The 17,398-nt window shown below is 36.1% G+C and overlaps 1 protein-coding gene across 1 annotated transcript in view; it reads left to right on the top strand.

The window, feature by feature from the left end:
• PLXDC2 (plexin domain containing 2) overlaps positions 1 to 17,398 on the top strand; it is a 711,109-nt gene that overhangs the window by 616,298 nt on the left and 77,413 nt on the right. Inside the window, exons 11-12 of the mRNA XM_007936353.2 lie at positions 3,912 to 4,062; positions 5,521 to 5,559. Of these exons, the coding sequence (XP_007934544.1) occupies positions 3,912 to 4,062; positions 5,521 to 5,559 (190 nt within the window). The remainder of the gene's footprint in view (positions 1 to 3,911; positions 4,063 to 5,520; positions 5,560 to 17,398) is intronic.

Raw genomic sequence — 17,398 nt, forward strand, 5'->3', positions numbered from 1 at the left:
AGCACTAATGGCAAAGTTCAACAAGACAGAAAATAACAAATGCTGGCAAGGATGTGGAGAGATTGGGACTCTCCTACACTGCTGGTGGAACTGTAAAATGATGCAACCACTGTGGAAAACAGTATGGTGATTCCTTAGAAAGGTGGAATTAGAAGTACCATTTGACCCAGCAATCCCATATTTAGGTATAGCTCCTAAGAAGTGAGCTAGGACAAGAATAGATATATGTACACCCATGTTAATCACAGCACTATTTACAATAGCAAAAAAGATGGAAACAACCTACATGTCCATCAACAGAAGGATGGATAACCAAACTGTGGCACAAACAAACAGTGGGATAGCATGCAACTCTAAAGAATAGTGTAGAATCTGCAAAATACCACATAACATGGATGAACTTGGAGGATATTATGCTGAGTGAAATAAGTCAATCACAGATGGACAAATAGAGTGTTAGCTCAGTATTGTAAAAAGTCAAGGAAAGGTTTATATATGGATGATAATTTTCTTTGTTCATTACCAGGGGTGGGAGGAGAGAGGAAAGAATATTCCAAAACAAAAGCATTCTTTAGTTTTGTTTATTTCATTGTACATAAATTACATTTCAATAAAATTTATTTTAAAAATAAAATAATAATAATAATTTCTGAATTTTGTTGTCTCACTTTTCTTTGGATGGGCACAAATTTGGCTCTCTTCCAGTACATTGTTAAGGTAGCTCTCTTCCAAATTTCCTGGCATAAATGAGGGAACACCTTCTCTGTTCCATCTGTTTCTTGAAACATCCCAGTGTTCTATCTATTGCTAGCATCTTGTTTTCACCAATTCCTTCAGTGCAGTTTGGTCTTCTAAATTTCTCGGCATAAATGAGTAAGCTCCTCCAGTGCTGCACCCTTTTGCTGAAACATCTCAACAAGTATTCCTACAATTCCTGGAGCCTTGTTTTTTTTTTTTTTTTTTTTGCTGAGAGTTAAGCCACAGGAGTGAGTTCATTTCCAGGCCCAAAGGTAACCCAGGGCCATAGTCTTGACAGTTTCACCAGTCTTTATCAGACCGATAAGCCTGGTCTTTTTTATGATTTTGAATTTTGTTCCACATTTTTTCCCCACTCTATCCAGAATGTCCAATTTTGATCCTTTTCCAAGTGGTTGGTATTGGCAGCCAGGCACCATTTAGTTATTCTTATTGTCACAGGATCATATAGGCTGAGGTTCTTATGGTCCATTAGTCCTCTGGACTGTTTCCATATGCCTTTGATTTCCTTTGCTCTTGTATACTCCAAAGGAGGAGAAACCAATAGTTGCATCTTAGATGGCCATCATAAGCTTTTAAGACTCCAGTTGCTACTCATTGAGTAAGATGTAGAACAATACTTGTATATACTATGTTGTGCCAATTGAGTTTGATGTCCCCCATGACCGTGTAGACCTAAATCATTTTCACTTGAAAGTAAGGTCCATGGTGTGAGAATTAGGAGTGAAGTGGAATCAGGGAGGAAATCATTAGATCATGGGAGCTGAAAAGATGCAGGAACTCAAGTTTAGAAGATTGAATGGACCCCTAAATTGTTAGACCTTGATATGAAGAATAAACCTATATCATAACCAATTTCTATATAATTATTTCAGGACCTCTTCACGAATCAGCAAATAGGTACATAGTACTTGTGGTAGCTAAGGTTATATGTAACCTTGGCTGAGCCTGCGTTTTAGTGGCTGGGCAGCTGGATGTAGTTATTCCCCATGATGAGATTAGTAATCAACTCCATGGTGGAATCTACTGTGAGCAGCTGGATAGCTGCCTTAGGGATGTGGTCTGCTTCCAGTATGTAAGAAGACACTTTGAGAAAGGTATTGAGCTTCTTGGCACATTTGTATCCTGCATTTGGCCAAGTCATCAGTAAGTAGCTTATCATGTTGTCTGCCAGTCTTGGGGCTGTTTCTGGACTTAAAGCAGTGGCCTGCCACATTGCTCGGTAATCTTTAGACTGTGCTATTTTACTTGTCAACCTTGGGTTTATCAGCCTCAACAGCCAGCAGCTGCTTGGCTGCAGCTTCAGTGGGCCAGAAGTAAGAGGTAGAGCTGAAGCCCAAGGTTGAGAGGTCTTCACCCAGCCCCTAGACCAGGCACTTTGAAGTCGGACTTCTAGCCTTCTGAACTATAGGAGAGTAAATCCGTTTGTTAAAGCCATCCACTTGTGATATTTCTGTCTTGGCAGCAGTAGAGAACCAAAACAGTACTTCACTAATGACAAGAGAAGTTTAAGAATCATATTTATTTAATAAATAATTTCCAAAAGTGGGATAAGCACTATGATAGTTAAACTGTGTGTCAAGTTGGCTGGGCCTGGTTTTGAGTGGTTGGGCAGCTGGTTGTAGTTACTCCCGTGATGTGACTGGTAATCAGCTCCATTATGCAATCTGCTGGGGCAGCTGAGTAGCTGCCCTAGGCATGTGGTCTGCTTTTAGTATGTAAAAAGGAGTTTTGAGGAAGGTCTCTAGCTTTTAGCAAGCTTGATTCCTGCATGTAGCTGAGTCGTCATTCAGCAGCCTATCATGTTGTCTACTGATCTTGGGACTATTAACAGACTTGAATTAGTGGCCTGCCATGTAGTTTGATAATTCTGGGACTGTGCCACTTCACTTGTTGACCTTGGGCTTGTCAGCCTCAACAATTAGTAGCTATACCTGAGTGAATAGATGCTTCCAGCTTCAATGGACCCGGGAGCCAGAGGCAGAGCTGAAGCCCCAAGTTCATGGGGCTTCCACCCAGCTCCTAGAGCTGGCACTTTGAACTTGGACTTCTAGCCACCTAAACAGTAAGAAAATACATCTCTGTGTGTTAAAGCCATCCACCCATTTGTGGTATTTCTGTTATAGCGGCACTAGAGAGCCAAAACAAGTACCATATGTGTAAAGGCAAGTTATTTTTCTGCTCAAACTCTACAAGAAAGATAGGAATCTTTTGAGACACAAAATGCTAACTACAAAACTGTAACTACAAACTACAAAACTATAAAAGTTTGGATGTTGGAGATTGTTACCAGTGAAAGTTACAGGATTTATTTGTGAAGTTTTAAATTTACAAAATCATATGTGCCTTTTCCTGATGTCTTCAGATTAACTCTGCTAGGGAGAAGAGAGAGAGAGATTAAGTGATTATCTAAGTGCTATTCAATCCTTTTCTTCTGTGGTTTCTAATATTCATAAAACAAAATAAAATTTTAAGTACCCAATTAACCTATTGTTGTTGTTATATGCCGTCAAGTCAGACCCGACTCATAGAGACCCCTCCTTCAGTTTCCAAGGCAGTATCACTATGGAAGTAGATTGCCCCATCTTGCTTCTGAGGAGTGGCTGGTGAGTTTGAACCGCCAGCCTTCTGGTTAGCAGTCAAGTGCTTTAGGCCCTACGCTACCCAAGCTCCTCCAATTAACCTATAGTAGATTATTTTTTTGAAACAATGACATGGAGAAATTAACAGATTTTTAGGATTTAGCCTTATCAGTTTAATATAAAAATATGCTCTTTATTCATATACCTAGGCATGATTTAAATCTTACCTTTATGCATGTATTTGTGTTCTAGCATAAACTTTTCTCTTTTGACATTATGTCTTTTATAAATATATTGATAGAAAATTTAGGGTAAAATAAACAGTAACATCAAAGATGAAGAGCAGAAAATGGTGAAATCCAAAAAAAAAAAAAGAAACAAAACATCAAAAGTTGGAAATGATTTGTTACTTCCAAATTTTTTGTCTGGTCTGTTATACATATAAATATAATCCAATATAAATCTTAATCTTGATCTGAGAGTCTGCATTTTAGAACACAAATACTTGATGTAATTTTAAAATATATGAATGTGATCAGTGTTTTATGTTTTCCTTTTTCTTTCTCTTACTAGTCAAAAGAGAAGATGTGTGAAGACACAGAGCCAGTGGAAACTTCTCCTCAAACCACCACAACTCTCAAACCAACAACTACACACTTCAGGGTCTTAACCACCACTAGAAGGTCAGCAACATCACAGCTGCCGACCAGCCTGCCCACAGAAGGTACATTGGAGATATTTTGTGTGTGTGTGTGTGTTTGAAGGAAAAAAAAATCACTGTGTTGACATGTACTACAGTTGCACTCTAAAAGGCAGGCTAATCTCTGACAAATTATATTTCTAAGGTATTTCTTCAAGGCAAAAAGTAAAAATTATTATAGAATAAAAATATATGCTAGGTTTATTTTAATATAATTTTCCTCTTATTAACACTTAGCTTTTAACAGTGAATTTGGCTACTTGTCCTCTGTAGTAAATAGATACAGACTTCTCATAATGTTGCTAAACTTTGCAGTAACTGAATTCAACATTTTCATCATGGGACAGAAAGATTAAACACATGTAAAATGTCCACAGATTTTTGGATTCTGAACAATAAATAATTATACATAATTCTAATATTTTCCTGACTAGTGTTAACAAAATGTATTGGTTTGTCATCTATAGAGGGGCATTGTATATGTCACAGACATGGTCCTTTAAAAATGATTCCTCTTTTAGAAGAGGAAATATACTACCAAACCTTAATGCAAACGTGGAACTCATAGGAGGGGGGAAAAGGTGTGAATGTGCCAACATTTGTTGGCTGCTCTGATATTCTTTTAGTACTCTTCCCAGAATGGTATTACTAAGGACTAGTTTGCCCAAAAAGGAGCCTTAAAGAAGGAGTAAAAATGACCTTACTTACTCAATGTTGTAAAGTTTGCTGCCATTAGAATGAAAAATTAAAGTGAATTTTGAAATTTTAATTTGATTGAAATGTAATTGACAACTAAAAGTTAATTGGAGTAAAGTAAATTGGAGGGTAACTCCTAAAAGCATTCCTGAGCTTTTGAAAGCAACATTGTATTTCAGTCCATATTATTATGCATTATTATGTTAATGCCTGTGAAAGTATTTCTGTAATTTTAATGTTACTCTTTAGAGTGAATATAGGTGCTGAAATAAACAAGCACATTCCCCATTTTGTTTGGGAGGGACAAGATCTGTTCTGTGACTTTGGTGATATTTGTTAGTTTTGGATATAAGTGCTTAAATTTTGAAGTTAAATTTGTAAATATTGACAGATCTTTATTATTCCAATTAATTTGACTTCTTCTCAATCCTGATTTTAAAAATGAAAAAAGAAGGTCGTAACTATAAGGCCTAATTATAATAAGCTGTTTTAGAAAATTAAAAATAAGTGCATTTTAAATTACAATTGTTCACTTCTCTTATGTAGCTTAATAAACATGTAATACTTTATAAGTATTAAAATATTCATCTTACAATCAGAGTGGAAATATTAGTACTACATCATGTGAAGGAAGGACCTGCCCTTATTGAGACTAAATTAGCTCAATAAAATATTGAAGTCTAATGATGCTACAGTTAAGTCAGCTAGTACAGTATGATTTGTTGTGAGATGTATGCATCATTAATTTTTTTTTTCTGTTATCATAACTTTGAATTTTTCTTCTAGATGATACCAAGATTGCACTACATCTAAAAGATAATGGAGGTAAGAGGTGACACTTCTTTCTTTTGTAAACATTTTTAAGATACTAATCCATTTCATTCATTTAAATATGACAGAGGAGTTATGGGCTTCTAAACATAGAGCGTGGGCTATAATTTCACTACCTGTTGGTATTTAATAGGAAGAATTCACTGGGTTGTCTTGAAAATATGAATGAAATAATTCTAATAGTGGGACGAAATTCTGACCCTTGTATTTGCCTATAAAACTGCAGGATACCTGTTACCACATATTTAACTATACATCTTATTACCCTGTTGCTATTATTTAATTGTATGTGTCTTTATCTACAGTTATGGGTACTGAGTTCATGATTTGTTATTTGACATCCTGTATACATGAAACTTAAAAATGCAGTAGTAAGTCTGAAAAAGTATTGGCTAGGCCTTTTTAATCTCTTTTATGAAGCAAAGTACAAAAGTAATCAAAAGAACATCTAGTTAGCACCATGTTTAAAGTTTTTCTGATACAATTTAGAAATATCTATAATGATACTTGAAACATTGAGGAAAAAAGATTTTACACCATCAACACCTCCAAAAAATAATGCTGTGGGAGGTATTTTTAAAAGCAGTTCTTTTACTATTAAATTGTGTTAGTCCTAAATGCTTCTCCATCATAATATGCTCCATCATAATATTCAAGAGCTCTGGCAGCATAGTGCTGAAGGCACTTGACTGCTAACCAGAAGGCTGGCGGTTCAAACCCATCAGCCACTCCTAGGAAGGAAGGTTGGGCAATCTACTTACTTAGTGATACAGCCTCAGAAACCCAAGAAGGGATCACCATGAGTTGGCCAGACTCACAGCACGTAACAACAACAATTGTTTATTCAGCTCAGGAAGGGGATTTCATCCTGTTGGCATCATTTATTTTGTAAATATCGACACACTGTGACATGGATCTTTACTTTTGCAGCCACAGATGATTTCTTGAGTAAGTCAAAATCCAATGATTTAGATTGTTTTTTATATATAGATGTAGAGAATAGTTTCTAAATTACTCTATCATGATTAAGTCACTAATACTTCTATACTTTCTCATGTCATTGTAAATATAAATATATAAATATATATATAATGTAATTTACATATGTGAAGCTATATATGTAGCTTTAGATTTCATAACAATCCATCTGAAACAGAAGCTACTTAGCTTTTTTATAAATATCATTTTCCCTTTGTTTTGCATCTATATTATAATGTTTTGTGTTTGTTTGTTTGTACTGATGGTAAGTGGATCACTTTACAGATGATCATTTGCAAAACACATATTAGAGCTTGAAGAGACTTAATCAATTTCCTAGTCCAGGATTTCCAAGAGCAGGAAGTTAGTAAGTGTTGTGTGAACAAAAGTCCTAATATTGCCGTGATGTCATTTTGAGGGAGGGGTGGGGTGGGGTCTTTAAGAGACTTGCATTGCATTTATTACTTGTAATCTTAATCTGTTGGAGGTTATGTGTGTGTTTGTTCTATTACTTTTGTTTTCTTTATGCCTAAAATATTCTATAGTAGTAACAGAAGGAAAATAAAATTATGATTAAGGCAATGTGAGATACTCTAGACAAAAAAAAATTGAAGTTGTTTCTTGGTTAAAGAAGTGTTCAAAGCCCTTAATGTCCATTCATTTGTTTACTCATTCCTGCTGAATGCCTATTAATAGCAATACATTGCTGCAGGCTCAGAGCTATAGTAAACAAGGCTTAGACAGAATTCCCTCCTTTCAGGGATCATGAGTTCTAAAGAATCTTCTCCATGGTGACATGGATTTAGTATCGAGCATTTCTCCATTATTTAGCCATAAACATTTTTATAGGTAGCCTTTTATAAGCCTAATGTTCTATGAGTTGCACTTCAGGAAATAAATTCGTCGAATATTAACAGTTACCCAGGGAAAATCCTTAGTTTTATTTAATGCAGTAAGCAATCATAAAACTTGAAGATTTTGTCAAAACAATGTATTAGAACCACCTCATGATGCTGTGAAATCAATTTAAGTAAAACTCAGGATTTAAATGTACTAATTTATTTATTTATTTATTTATTTTAAATTTTGGGGTTTGCATGCTGGGGAAAAAAAAAAGTGGATTTTCAGATATATATATATAGTTGATAGGCAGCAAGTATTTATCAGAATTCCAGAATACCACAATAAGGCTTCAAACATGTGAGTAAGATTTTTAACCAAGAGCTCTTGTCATGTATAAAGTATTTCATAAAGCACTTTTCCTAAAAGCATTTAAATGCATTTGGAACAGAGCAACCTGACCTATATTAGGATAAATGCTTCTTCAAAAGAGTACTAAGGGAAATCATGTATTGTTCTTTTACAGCACTTTCATAAAGAGTGTGTGTTAGCAGTGCTTTTTATTTTATTGAGATGCAGGAAGAATTTAAATGTAACTTCATTAGTTAATTAAGTATGCTGAGAATAAAGTTCAGACTTGTACTCCTTTTCCAACATAGCATTTTTGCAAGATTAAGATAATAATCGCAAAGTATACCTAATTTAAATGTTTCTGATATTTATTGAAAATGACTTTTTAAAAAAGATACAGTTGTTGTTAGGTGCTGCTGAGTCAGCTCCAGCTCATAGCAACCCCGTGTACAACAGAATGAGACACTGACCAGTCATGCACCCGCTATCACAGTTTTGTAAATTGTCACAAAGATTTTAGCACTGTTTATTTCTCTATTTAGTTTCTTAATTTAATTGGATGTTCCCAAAATCATTTGATTTTAGAGGTCTATGTTATTTGGGGTATAAGACAAATATTTTCAAAGTAATCAACATGGAACTAGAAACCAACAATGCTGCGTTTACATATATCATCTCTTGTAGATAGTCAATTCCTTCAGCCCTGACTTTTTCTAGGACATTTCTGTGGATTAAAATGGTTGATTTCCTCAGTGGAATCCACAGCCAGCATGATTATACATTTCACTTTCCAGGAGATTTTCCTTCCTCTTTGATATGAAAGCATAAAATACTTCTGAGCAGCCGGACACCAAAGTCGCACAACAGGGCTTCTCATTCACAGGACCCAAACTGAGCCGCAATCTGTTAAGTCACTTTTGATGAATCTTCAGTTATGCAATGAGTTTCCTGATACATTTAGATTAGATCTAGACAGGGACTCCTGAAGTTACAGAATCAGTACTTTTTTGATTGGGGAAGTTTTATTAGCTGTTAGGTTTCAGTGAAAAATCTAAGATATCTAAGAATTTGAAGGAAAAAAATTGAAAAAATACAATAAAAGTGGATAATGTCTAACCCATACAAGCCCTCTAAGAAAAATATACCATTGGTTGGCCATTGTAATGACCGAACACAAAAACTCAGAAGATCCAATGCAAAGACTCCATTTTATCTCCCACTGAAACATGCTGGTTGCATGGTTATAATAGTAAGTTAAAAGTCATGTATTATAGTATACCTGAAAAACAAGAATTACTTATTAGGTGCTTAGCCCAAGCACTATTCTAAATAATGGACTTATATTGACTCATTTGATTCACACAATAGCCCTGTGAGCTGGTCCTTTATTCTGTTGTATAGATGAGGAAACTGAGGTACAGGAAGCTTACGTTACTAGTTAGTATGTAGCAGAACTAGGAAGTAAAGCTTTTTATTCTTGATGCAGATTCCAAGCCTTTAACAAGTTTATGGTATTAATACTTCACGTTGTTAGCTACTGTTGAGTCAATTCTAAGTCATAGCAACCCTGTGTACAACAGGATGAAACATAGCTTGATAGTACCCCATCTTCACAATCATTGACAGGCCTGAGCCCCTCATCAAAGCCTGTGTGTCAATCCACTTCATTGAGAGTCTTCCCTTTTTTGCTGACCCTCTGCTTTATCAAGCATGATCATTCTTCTCCAGCGATCCATCCTTTCTGACAAAATGACCAAAAAGCAAGAGACTAAGTGGCCATTCTCGCTTCTAAGGAGGATTCTGGCCATATTTTTAGTATAAACCTTTAACAATCAAAATTCACTCGGTAAATGCACTATAAGCTATTTACTTACAGCAACTATTATCTTTTTCTATAACCACTGAGTATACTTATAAGTGTTTGAAAATGGAATTTCCTTTTTCCATGAAGTTAAGCATTAGTTTCCATTTTAGCCTTTCTGTGAAAATCACAATGCATCACCTGCTAACTACAGGCCTACTCTTTAGTTAATGTTCACAGTCCAATTTAAACTTCGTTCAGCCTTCTTGATTTCTCTAGAAATTCACATTTAATTCACCTGTAATGGGTACCTAGAATGTATTTTTTTAATATACATTTCTGTGCATAATGGTTTTATCTATTTAAAGCCACATCTTTTAGGTTTTTCAAATTCCAGCAAAAAGAAAAGAAAGCTTATTAAAAGAGTTACATTTTTAAGTCATAACCTAGCTATATATTTTAACAGTTACAACTATTAAATGCCTTCTTTAACATTTGATTAGGTTGCTTCTAAATGACATTTACAACCTAAATAGAAATGTAAATATCTTCAGGATACAAACTGGATAGCATTACACCCAGGACTGAAAAGAGGTTTACAAGTTGAATCAATGGCAAGGTCTTTTAATTTAGAATTAAAGTCTTCAACTATTTCCAACCCAATTTAGCAAATTGAATTGTGCTACTCTGCTAAACTGCAGATGTTAAAATTATTTCAGGATCTAAAATTCTGTGATTTGATTGCATTATTCTAAAAGATGTTGATTGAGATTTATCAAAGTGCCCAAAACTGCATTCCCTCTTGGTTCTTTAAAAGATCCTCTTTTTTTTATTTTTTGATAGAGTCAAGTTCCTTCTCCAAAATATTTGAATGTAAGTTCTCAATTGCTAATAATATTTAGAGTATCACCACTCTAGACAAGTATATTGTATTTATGCAGCTGGTACTATGCCATTTCTTGTTATTGATACACATTTTTACTAGACCTGAACTCTGAAAGGGGGCAATGTCAAGTCACAAGATGCTGTCTCCATAATACAGGTGCTGAACTAGTTAATAAAGACATAAACAGTTTCCCAAACGTAATTAATTCAGAGACACAGATTGGCAAAGAGATTGATTTCCAAGATATAAAACTGATATTTATCACTATGAAAAAGTATTCAACTATGTGGAGCATAACAAACTATGGATGACATTATAAAGAATGGGAATTCTAGAACACTTAATTGTGCTCATGTGGAGCATGTACATAGATCAAGAGGCAACAGTCATTTGAGCAGAACAAGAGGAAAATCAATAATTTAAAATCAAGAAAAGTGTGCATCAAGGTTGTATTCTTTCACCATACTTATAAATATGTGTGCTGAGCAAATAATTTGAGAAACTGGACTCTGAGGAAGAATGTTGAATCGGGATTAGAAAAAGATTCATTAATAACCTGCAATATGCTGATGACACAACCTTGCTTGCTAAAAGTCAAGTGGACTTGAATCACTTACTGATGAAGATCACAGACTACAGCTTTCAGTATGGATTACGCTTCAACATAAAGAAAACAAATGTTCACAACTAGACTAATACACAATATCATAATAAATGAAGAAAATATTGAATTTATCAAGGATTTCATTTGACTTGGATCCGTAGTCTACACTTATGGAAGCAGCAATAAAGAAATCAAACAATGTATTGTACTGGGCAGATCTGCTGCAGAAGACATCTTTAAAGTGTCAAAAAGCACAGATGTCACTTTGAGGGCTAAGGTTCACCTGACCCAAACAAGGGTATTTCCAGTTGCTTCATGTGTATGTGAAAGCTGAACAATGAAGAAGGAAGACTGAAGAATAATTGATGGATTTAAATTATGGTGTTGGTGAAGAATAAAGAATGTACCATGGATTGGCAGAGAATGAACAAATCTGTCTTGGAAGAAATTACAACCAGAATGTTCCTTGAAAGTGTGAGCATGGCATGACTTTGTCTCACATAATTTAGACATGTTATACAGAGAGACTAATCATTAGAGAAGGATATCGTTCTTTGTAAAATACGTTGTTGTTGTTGTTATTGTTTGCCATTGAGTTAGCCCCGACTCATAGCGACCCAAATATAATGTCAGGGAAAAAAGAGGAGGACCCTCAATGAGATGGATTAATACAGTGGCTGCAACAGTGGACTTGAACTTGGCAACATTTGTGAGAATGGTACAGAAGTGGGCAATATTATGTTCTGTTGTACATAGGGTCACTATGAGTAATAACTGACTCAACGGCACCTAATAACAACAGTGTAGATACTTAGAACTACTGTGGAATGATAATCAAAATTCTAATTCTGTTTTGTTCAGTGTTTCCTATTTCTATACATATCACAGTACTTTTCATCCAAAGATAAAATGTTAGAACATTATTTTGATTTTTCTTACTGGAGTAATTCTAAGGTTATATATGTATTACCTAGTCTTCAGTGACAGATCATGTGTCTAGTGTTTCATATATCATTGAGTCAAATTATTTTTGCCTTTTACATAAATCTGAAACACATGATACTTTATATATGTGTGTGTGTGCATATATGTATATGTGTGTGTGTTCTGGTTACCTAGTTCCGCTCTGACAGGAAATATACCACAAATGGGATGGCTTGACAGGAGTTTATTCTTTGACAGTTCAGAAGGCTAGAATTCGGAGTTCAAAGTGCCAGGCTCTGGGGCCTGGGTGAAAGCCCCTTGATCTTGGGCTTCAGCTCTGCCTCTTGCTCCCAGCCCACTGAAGCTAGAGCCATCTGTTCACTGAGGCAGCTAATGGCTGCTGAGGCTAACAAGCCCAAGGTCAACAAATAAAATTGAACAGTCCTGATGTTACCAAACCACATGGCAGGCCATTCATTCAAGTCCATTGAAAGTCACAAGGTCAGCAGAGTGTGGCAGGCTGCTGAACAACGACATGGCCCTATGCAGGGTTCAAGAGTGCCATAAACTACAGACCATTCCCAAAGCTGCTGTTTATATATGGGAAGCAGACCACATACCCAAAGCAGCTACTCAGCTGCTCCAATAGATTCCACCATGGAGTTGATTACCAATCTTACCATGGGGAATAACTACATTCAGCTGCCCAGCCACTCAACCAGGCCTAGTCAAGTTGAAACACAAAGTTAACCACCACAGTGTGTTTATATATACATACTTCTTTTGTGTAGAACACAGTCTTCTAAGTAAAGGGAAATGGTTATTTCCTTTTGATAAGCTATTGAATATCTATCACTTTCTGTTTCTAAAATCATAAAGCATCTTGGCATATAGTTTTATCTTTTGCTTTGTTTGGCTACTTTTCATGGTAGCACTAACTCTGTTCAAATATAAATGTACTAGTGAAAATTTCATGCTTCAGAATAAAAAAAAAAAAAAAAAAGGCCTTCCTTTAGTTTTGTCCTAAGGAGTGCTTCTAAACTTTCTTGTTGTTGTTGTTGTTCTTAAGTGCCGTCGAGTTGGCCCTGACTCATAACGACCCCTGCTTGGGTTTCCGAGGCAGTATCTGGGAGCTCTGGTAGCATAGTGGCTAAGACACTTGCCTGCTAACCAGACGGCTGGCGGTTCAAACCCACCAGCCACTCCTCGGAAGGAAGGTTGGGCAATCCTACTTCCGTAGTGATACTGCCTCAGAAACCCAAGGAGGGGTCGCTATGAGTCGGGGCCAACTCTACGGCACATAACAACAACAACAACAATCACTACAGAAGCCTGGTTATTCCATCCTATTTTATTATTTCAGCCTATAAGAATCCCAAAGCCCAAGTATTCTCTATACCAATTAGACATGAAACTCTGGAGTTGGTACCCAGATATCAATACTTTTTAAAGCTCCCCAGGTGATTCCAGTGTAAAGTTAAGGACAAGCGGTCTGATAAAATAAGTCATGTATATTAAGTTGCATCAAAAACAGATGGAGTACTTGTTAAAATGAATATTCTGATATAATAGTTATAGGTGAAATCCATACCTCTCAAAAAATCCTGATACTGCTGGTTCACACACATACTTTGAGTATTGAGGGTTGAGTGAATTCTTGACTTTTTTTTTCTACCAGAGGCCCCAAAATTAATAAGACAGATCCTAATTTGAATCTACCCATTAGTCTTCACCTAGATCGCATGGGCTCTCCTAAAGCAATACTTTAATGGTGGCAACAAGAAATGACCTAGATCTATAGGTACAGAAAAGAGACCTGATGTCACAGTGGTTAATCATCAGCTGCTAACCAAAGGGTTGGCTGTTTGAACTCACCACCTGCTCCTCAGAACAAAGACGTAACAGTCAGCTTCCAAAAGATTACAGCCTTGAAAATCCTACTGGGCAGTTCTACTCTGTCCTATAGGGTCACTATGAGTCAGCATTGACTCAATATGAATGTGTTTGTTTTTTGTGGGCTTATAAGTAGAGACTGTGTCTTGCTTGCAGAAGTTACCGTTGTTAGTTGCAAAGGTAGCTCTAGACTGAAAAGTATCATGTCTGTTATATCTTGGAACTCATTTTCATATAGTACGTTTAAGCTGTTGGCAACTTTATTTTATTCAACATTTACATTTAAATCATAGGAAATTACTAATTTTTTAACTTTTTTTTTCCTACAAAAATTGCAATTTCCTTGTTCAACCTAATAGTTCATGAGTGTTATCCAGAGTGAGAAAAGAAAAATAATATTAGAGCACACTTTTTTTCCCTTTTATGTTGATGTGCAGATAGTATTCAAAGTCAGAGCCCATGTTCCTGATTGAATATAAAACAACATGTAGTGACAAAGTCTCTTTAGAGAATGCACATACGTGACTACCAAGAAATAGCTCTCAAGAACATTTCTACCTGCCATGGGAAAAATGTTTCACAATATCAGATACCTGCCTGCCTTTCTGTGCTCATCTCCTCTCTAATTATCCATCTTCCCTACTTCTGTTAAACCAAAAACCAAACTTAATGCTGTCGAGTTGTTTCTGACTCATAGTGACCCCTCCTTGGGTTTCCAAGGCAATGTTTCTATGGAAGTAGATTGTCTGATCTTCTTTTCCAGGAGTGTCCGGTGGGTTTGAACTGCCAGCCTTCTGGTTAGCAGTCAAATGCCTTAGGCATTATACCACCAGAGTTCCTAGCATAGAAACCTAGAAATCTGCTGAAGCAATTTCTATAGCCCATGAGATTTTGGAACTTGAAACTTACAAAGGGCCTCAGGAACAGTTTCTATTTTTCCATGCTCCTTTTCTCCCCTTCTTTCAGGATGTTAAGCATGGGTAAAAGTTATTATTGCGTGTTTTAAAGTGTAAAATGTCTAGTTATTATGATTACCTGCCTTGTTCTACTAAAATAATAGAAAACACACTCATCAAGTCCATTCTGACTTAAAGTGACCACCCCATTGGATTTCCAAGGCTGTAAATCTTTACAGAAGTAAATTGCCTGATCTTCCTCCCATGGAGTAGCTGGTGGGTTTGAACTGCCGACCTTTTGGATAGCAGCCAAATGCCTTAGCCACTATGCCACCAGAACTCCTTAAAATAATACATATGTCACTAAAATAAATTAGATTTATTTTGATGATTATTTGACTTCATTTGACTCATTAAAGAGATGTAGAGATGTTTTGGGTTTTTTTGTTTTAAGTTACAGTGTGCTAGGCCCATTAATAGGCATAGAAATTTAAAGATAAGCAAGGCCCAGTGTTTGCCCAGAGGAAGCGAGTTGTCTAGTGGAAGGAGAAGGAAAACTGAATCAACAATGAAGTACAGTCTGAAAAGTACAAAGGCAGACTCAGGACAAACTATGGGAGGACATAAAAAAGGCATCTAAACAAAACTGGAGATATAAGAGGATTCCAGAAGAGGTGATGGTTTATCTGAGTTTTAAAGAATGGGTACGATTTGTGTGGAAAAGGGATAAAAGGAAGAAGAGGTAGAAGGAAGGCAGAAGTTTAGAAGCATGAAACAGTAATATCAATCTGTATTCCAAAGATTTGCCACATTTTATTTGGCTGGGGTAAAGCTGGAAGCTCTGGTGGTGCAGCGGTTAAGGCACTTGACTGCTAACCAAAAGGTCAGTGGTTTGAACCCACCAGCTGCTACATGGAAGAAAGATGAGACAGTCTGCTTTTCTAAAGATTTACAGCCTTGGAAACCCAATAAGGGCCACTGTGAGTTAGAACTGACTCTATGGCAGTGATTTTTTTAGGGTAAAGCTATACACATAGACATTGGCGGGCAATAAGTCTCAGAAGTTAGTAAGGGTGTCAGCGTTAAAGGCATTTTATGCTAGACATGGGAGTTTGAACTTTATCCCGAAGACAGTGGAAGCTATTGAAGTCATTTAGACAGGGAATGTCATGAAAAGTTTTACATGTTTAACAGATAATTCTTGTAGCATTGTGGGTAATAAATATTAAAGGACTAAGACTGAGGCCAGGAAACTAGTTAGCAGACTATAATAATAATCCATAGAAAAAATGGTGAGTGACTGTGATAAAGTAGCTGGAAATGGGAATAAAGAAAAGAGCATGAATATTAGAAATATATGTATTTTTTTTAATGAAGTAGAAGCTATATAACTATTATATGATTGGGTGTATGAGTTATATGATAGGGAAGTGTCTAAAATGACTTCCAGAACATGGGTTTAAGTAATCTGGGTATCTGAAGATGCCATTTAACAGGGATTAGAAGAAGAGGAACATATTTGTGAGGAAGGCAAAGAATTTAATTTGAGCCTTTTGACACTGAAGTATCTGTAGAATTTCCAAATGACAGTGTCTAATAGGCAGCTTTCTGTATGCCTGAAATTCACCTGAGAAATATGAACATAAAATAAATTGAGGTATCATCAGCATAAAATTAATAGTTGTAATTATAAGGGTGAAATGAGCTCATGGAGGGATGTTATAAAAATGAGAAGAGCACAGAACTAAAGAAGAAACACAGTACTTGAGGTTTTGTGAAGAAAACAAAGGCAAAGAGATAGCAAGAACCAGAAGAGTTTGATATCGGAGAAGCCAAAGTGAAGGAAAGTTCTCGGAGGAAATAGAGAACAATGTCAATGCTACAGATGGATCATGTAAAATAAGAACAGAAAAGTGAGTATTAGACTAGGCAAGACAGGGACAACTCATGACCTCAACCAGACAGTTTTAGTTGCATAATGCTAGACAGAATTTGAGAAGTCTGTGGGCAACAAGGACACTGTTTTTGTAGAAGTTTGGTGAAAAGGGAAGTAGGCTCTTTTTGTTGATGATGGTGATGTTTTTCTTTTAGGAATATAGTTGTATGCTATAGGTATTGAGAAAGAGGCCATAAAGAGGAAACAGAGTTAAAAAGATGATAAAAAGTGAAGTGAGGTGTCAGGGAGCATTGGTGGAGTGATTCAGCATGGATGAGGGGAGGTAAATGATAGGGAGTTGAGGAAATTTCATCTGAGGCCACTATTTTCTCAGTGGAACAGGAAGGAAAGTAATATGGTCAGAGTGAATGGGGAAGAGTCAAAGTACCATGTCTCAGAATTAAGGTAAAGCATAAAATATTTCTGAAAGGATTGAGAAAGGGACCCTCCTACTGATGTATAAAGGACTGCAAAGTATGTTCAGAATCTGAAGTCGGTGTATGAGTTGAACACAAAATTTTGTTCACATATACTTGAATCAACAATGTTTATCATTCATACCAACGACTTGTTCATTGCAAACACCTTTTTTCAACAACACAAACGGAGGCTGTACACATGGACTTCACCAGATGGAATACACAGGAATCAGATTGACTACATCTGTGGCAAGAGGCGGTGGAGAAGCTCAATATCTTTAGCCAAAACCAGGCCAGGAGCTGAT

Source organism: Orycteropus afer, unplaced genomic scaffold (assembly GCF_000298275.1).
Source record: "Orycteropus afer afer isolate SDZICR_OR568_19922 unplaced genomic scaffold, OryAfe1.0 scaffold00035, whole genome shotgun sequence".
Taxonomy (NCBI): domain Eukaryota; kingdom Metazoa; phylum Chordata; class Mammalia; order Tubulidentata; family Orycteropodidae; genus Orycteropus; species Orycteropus afer.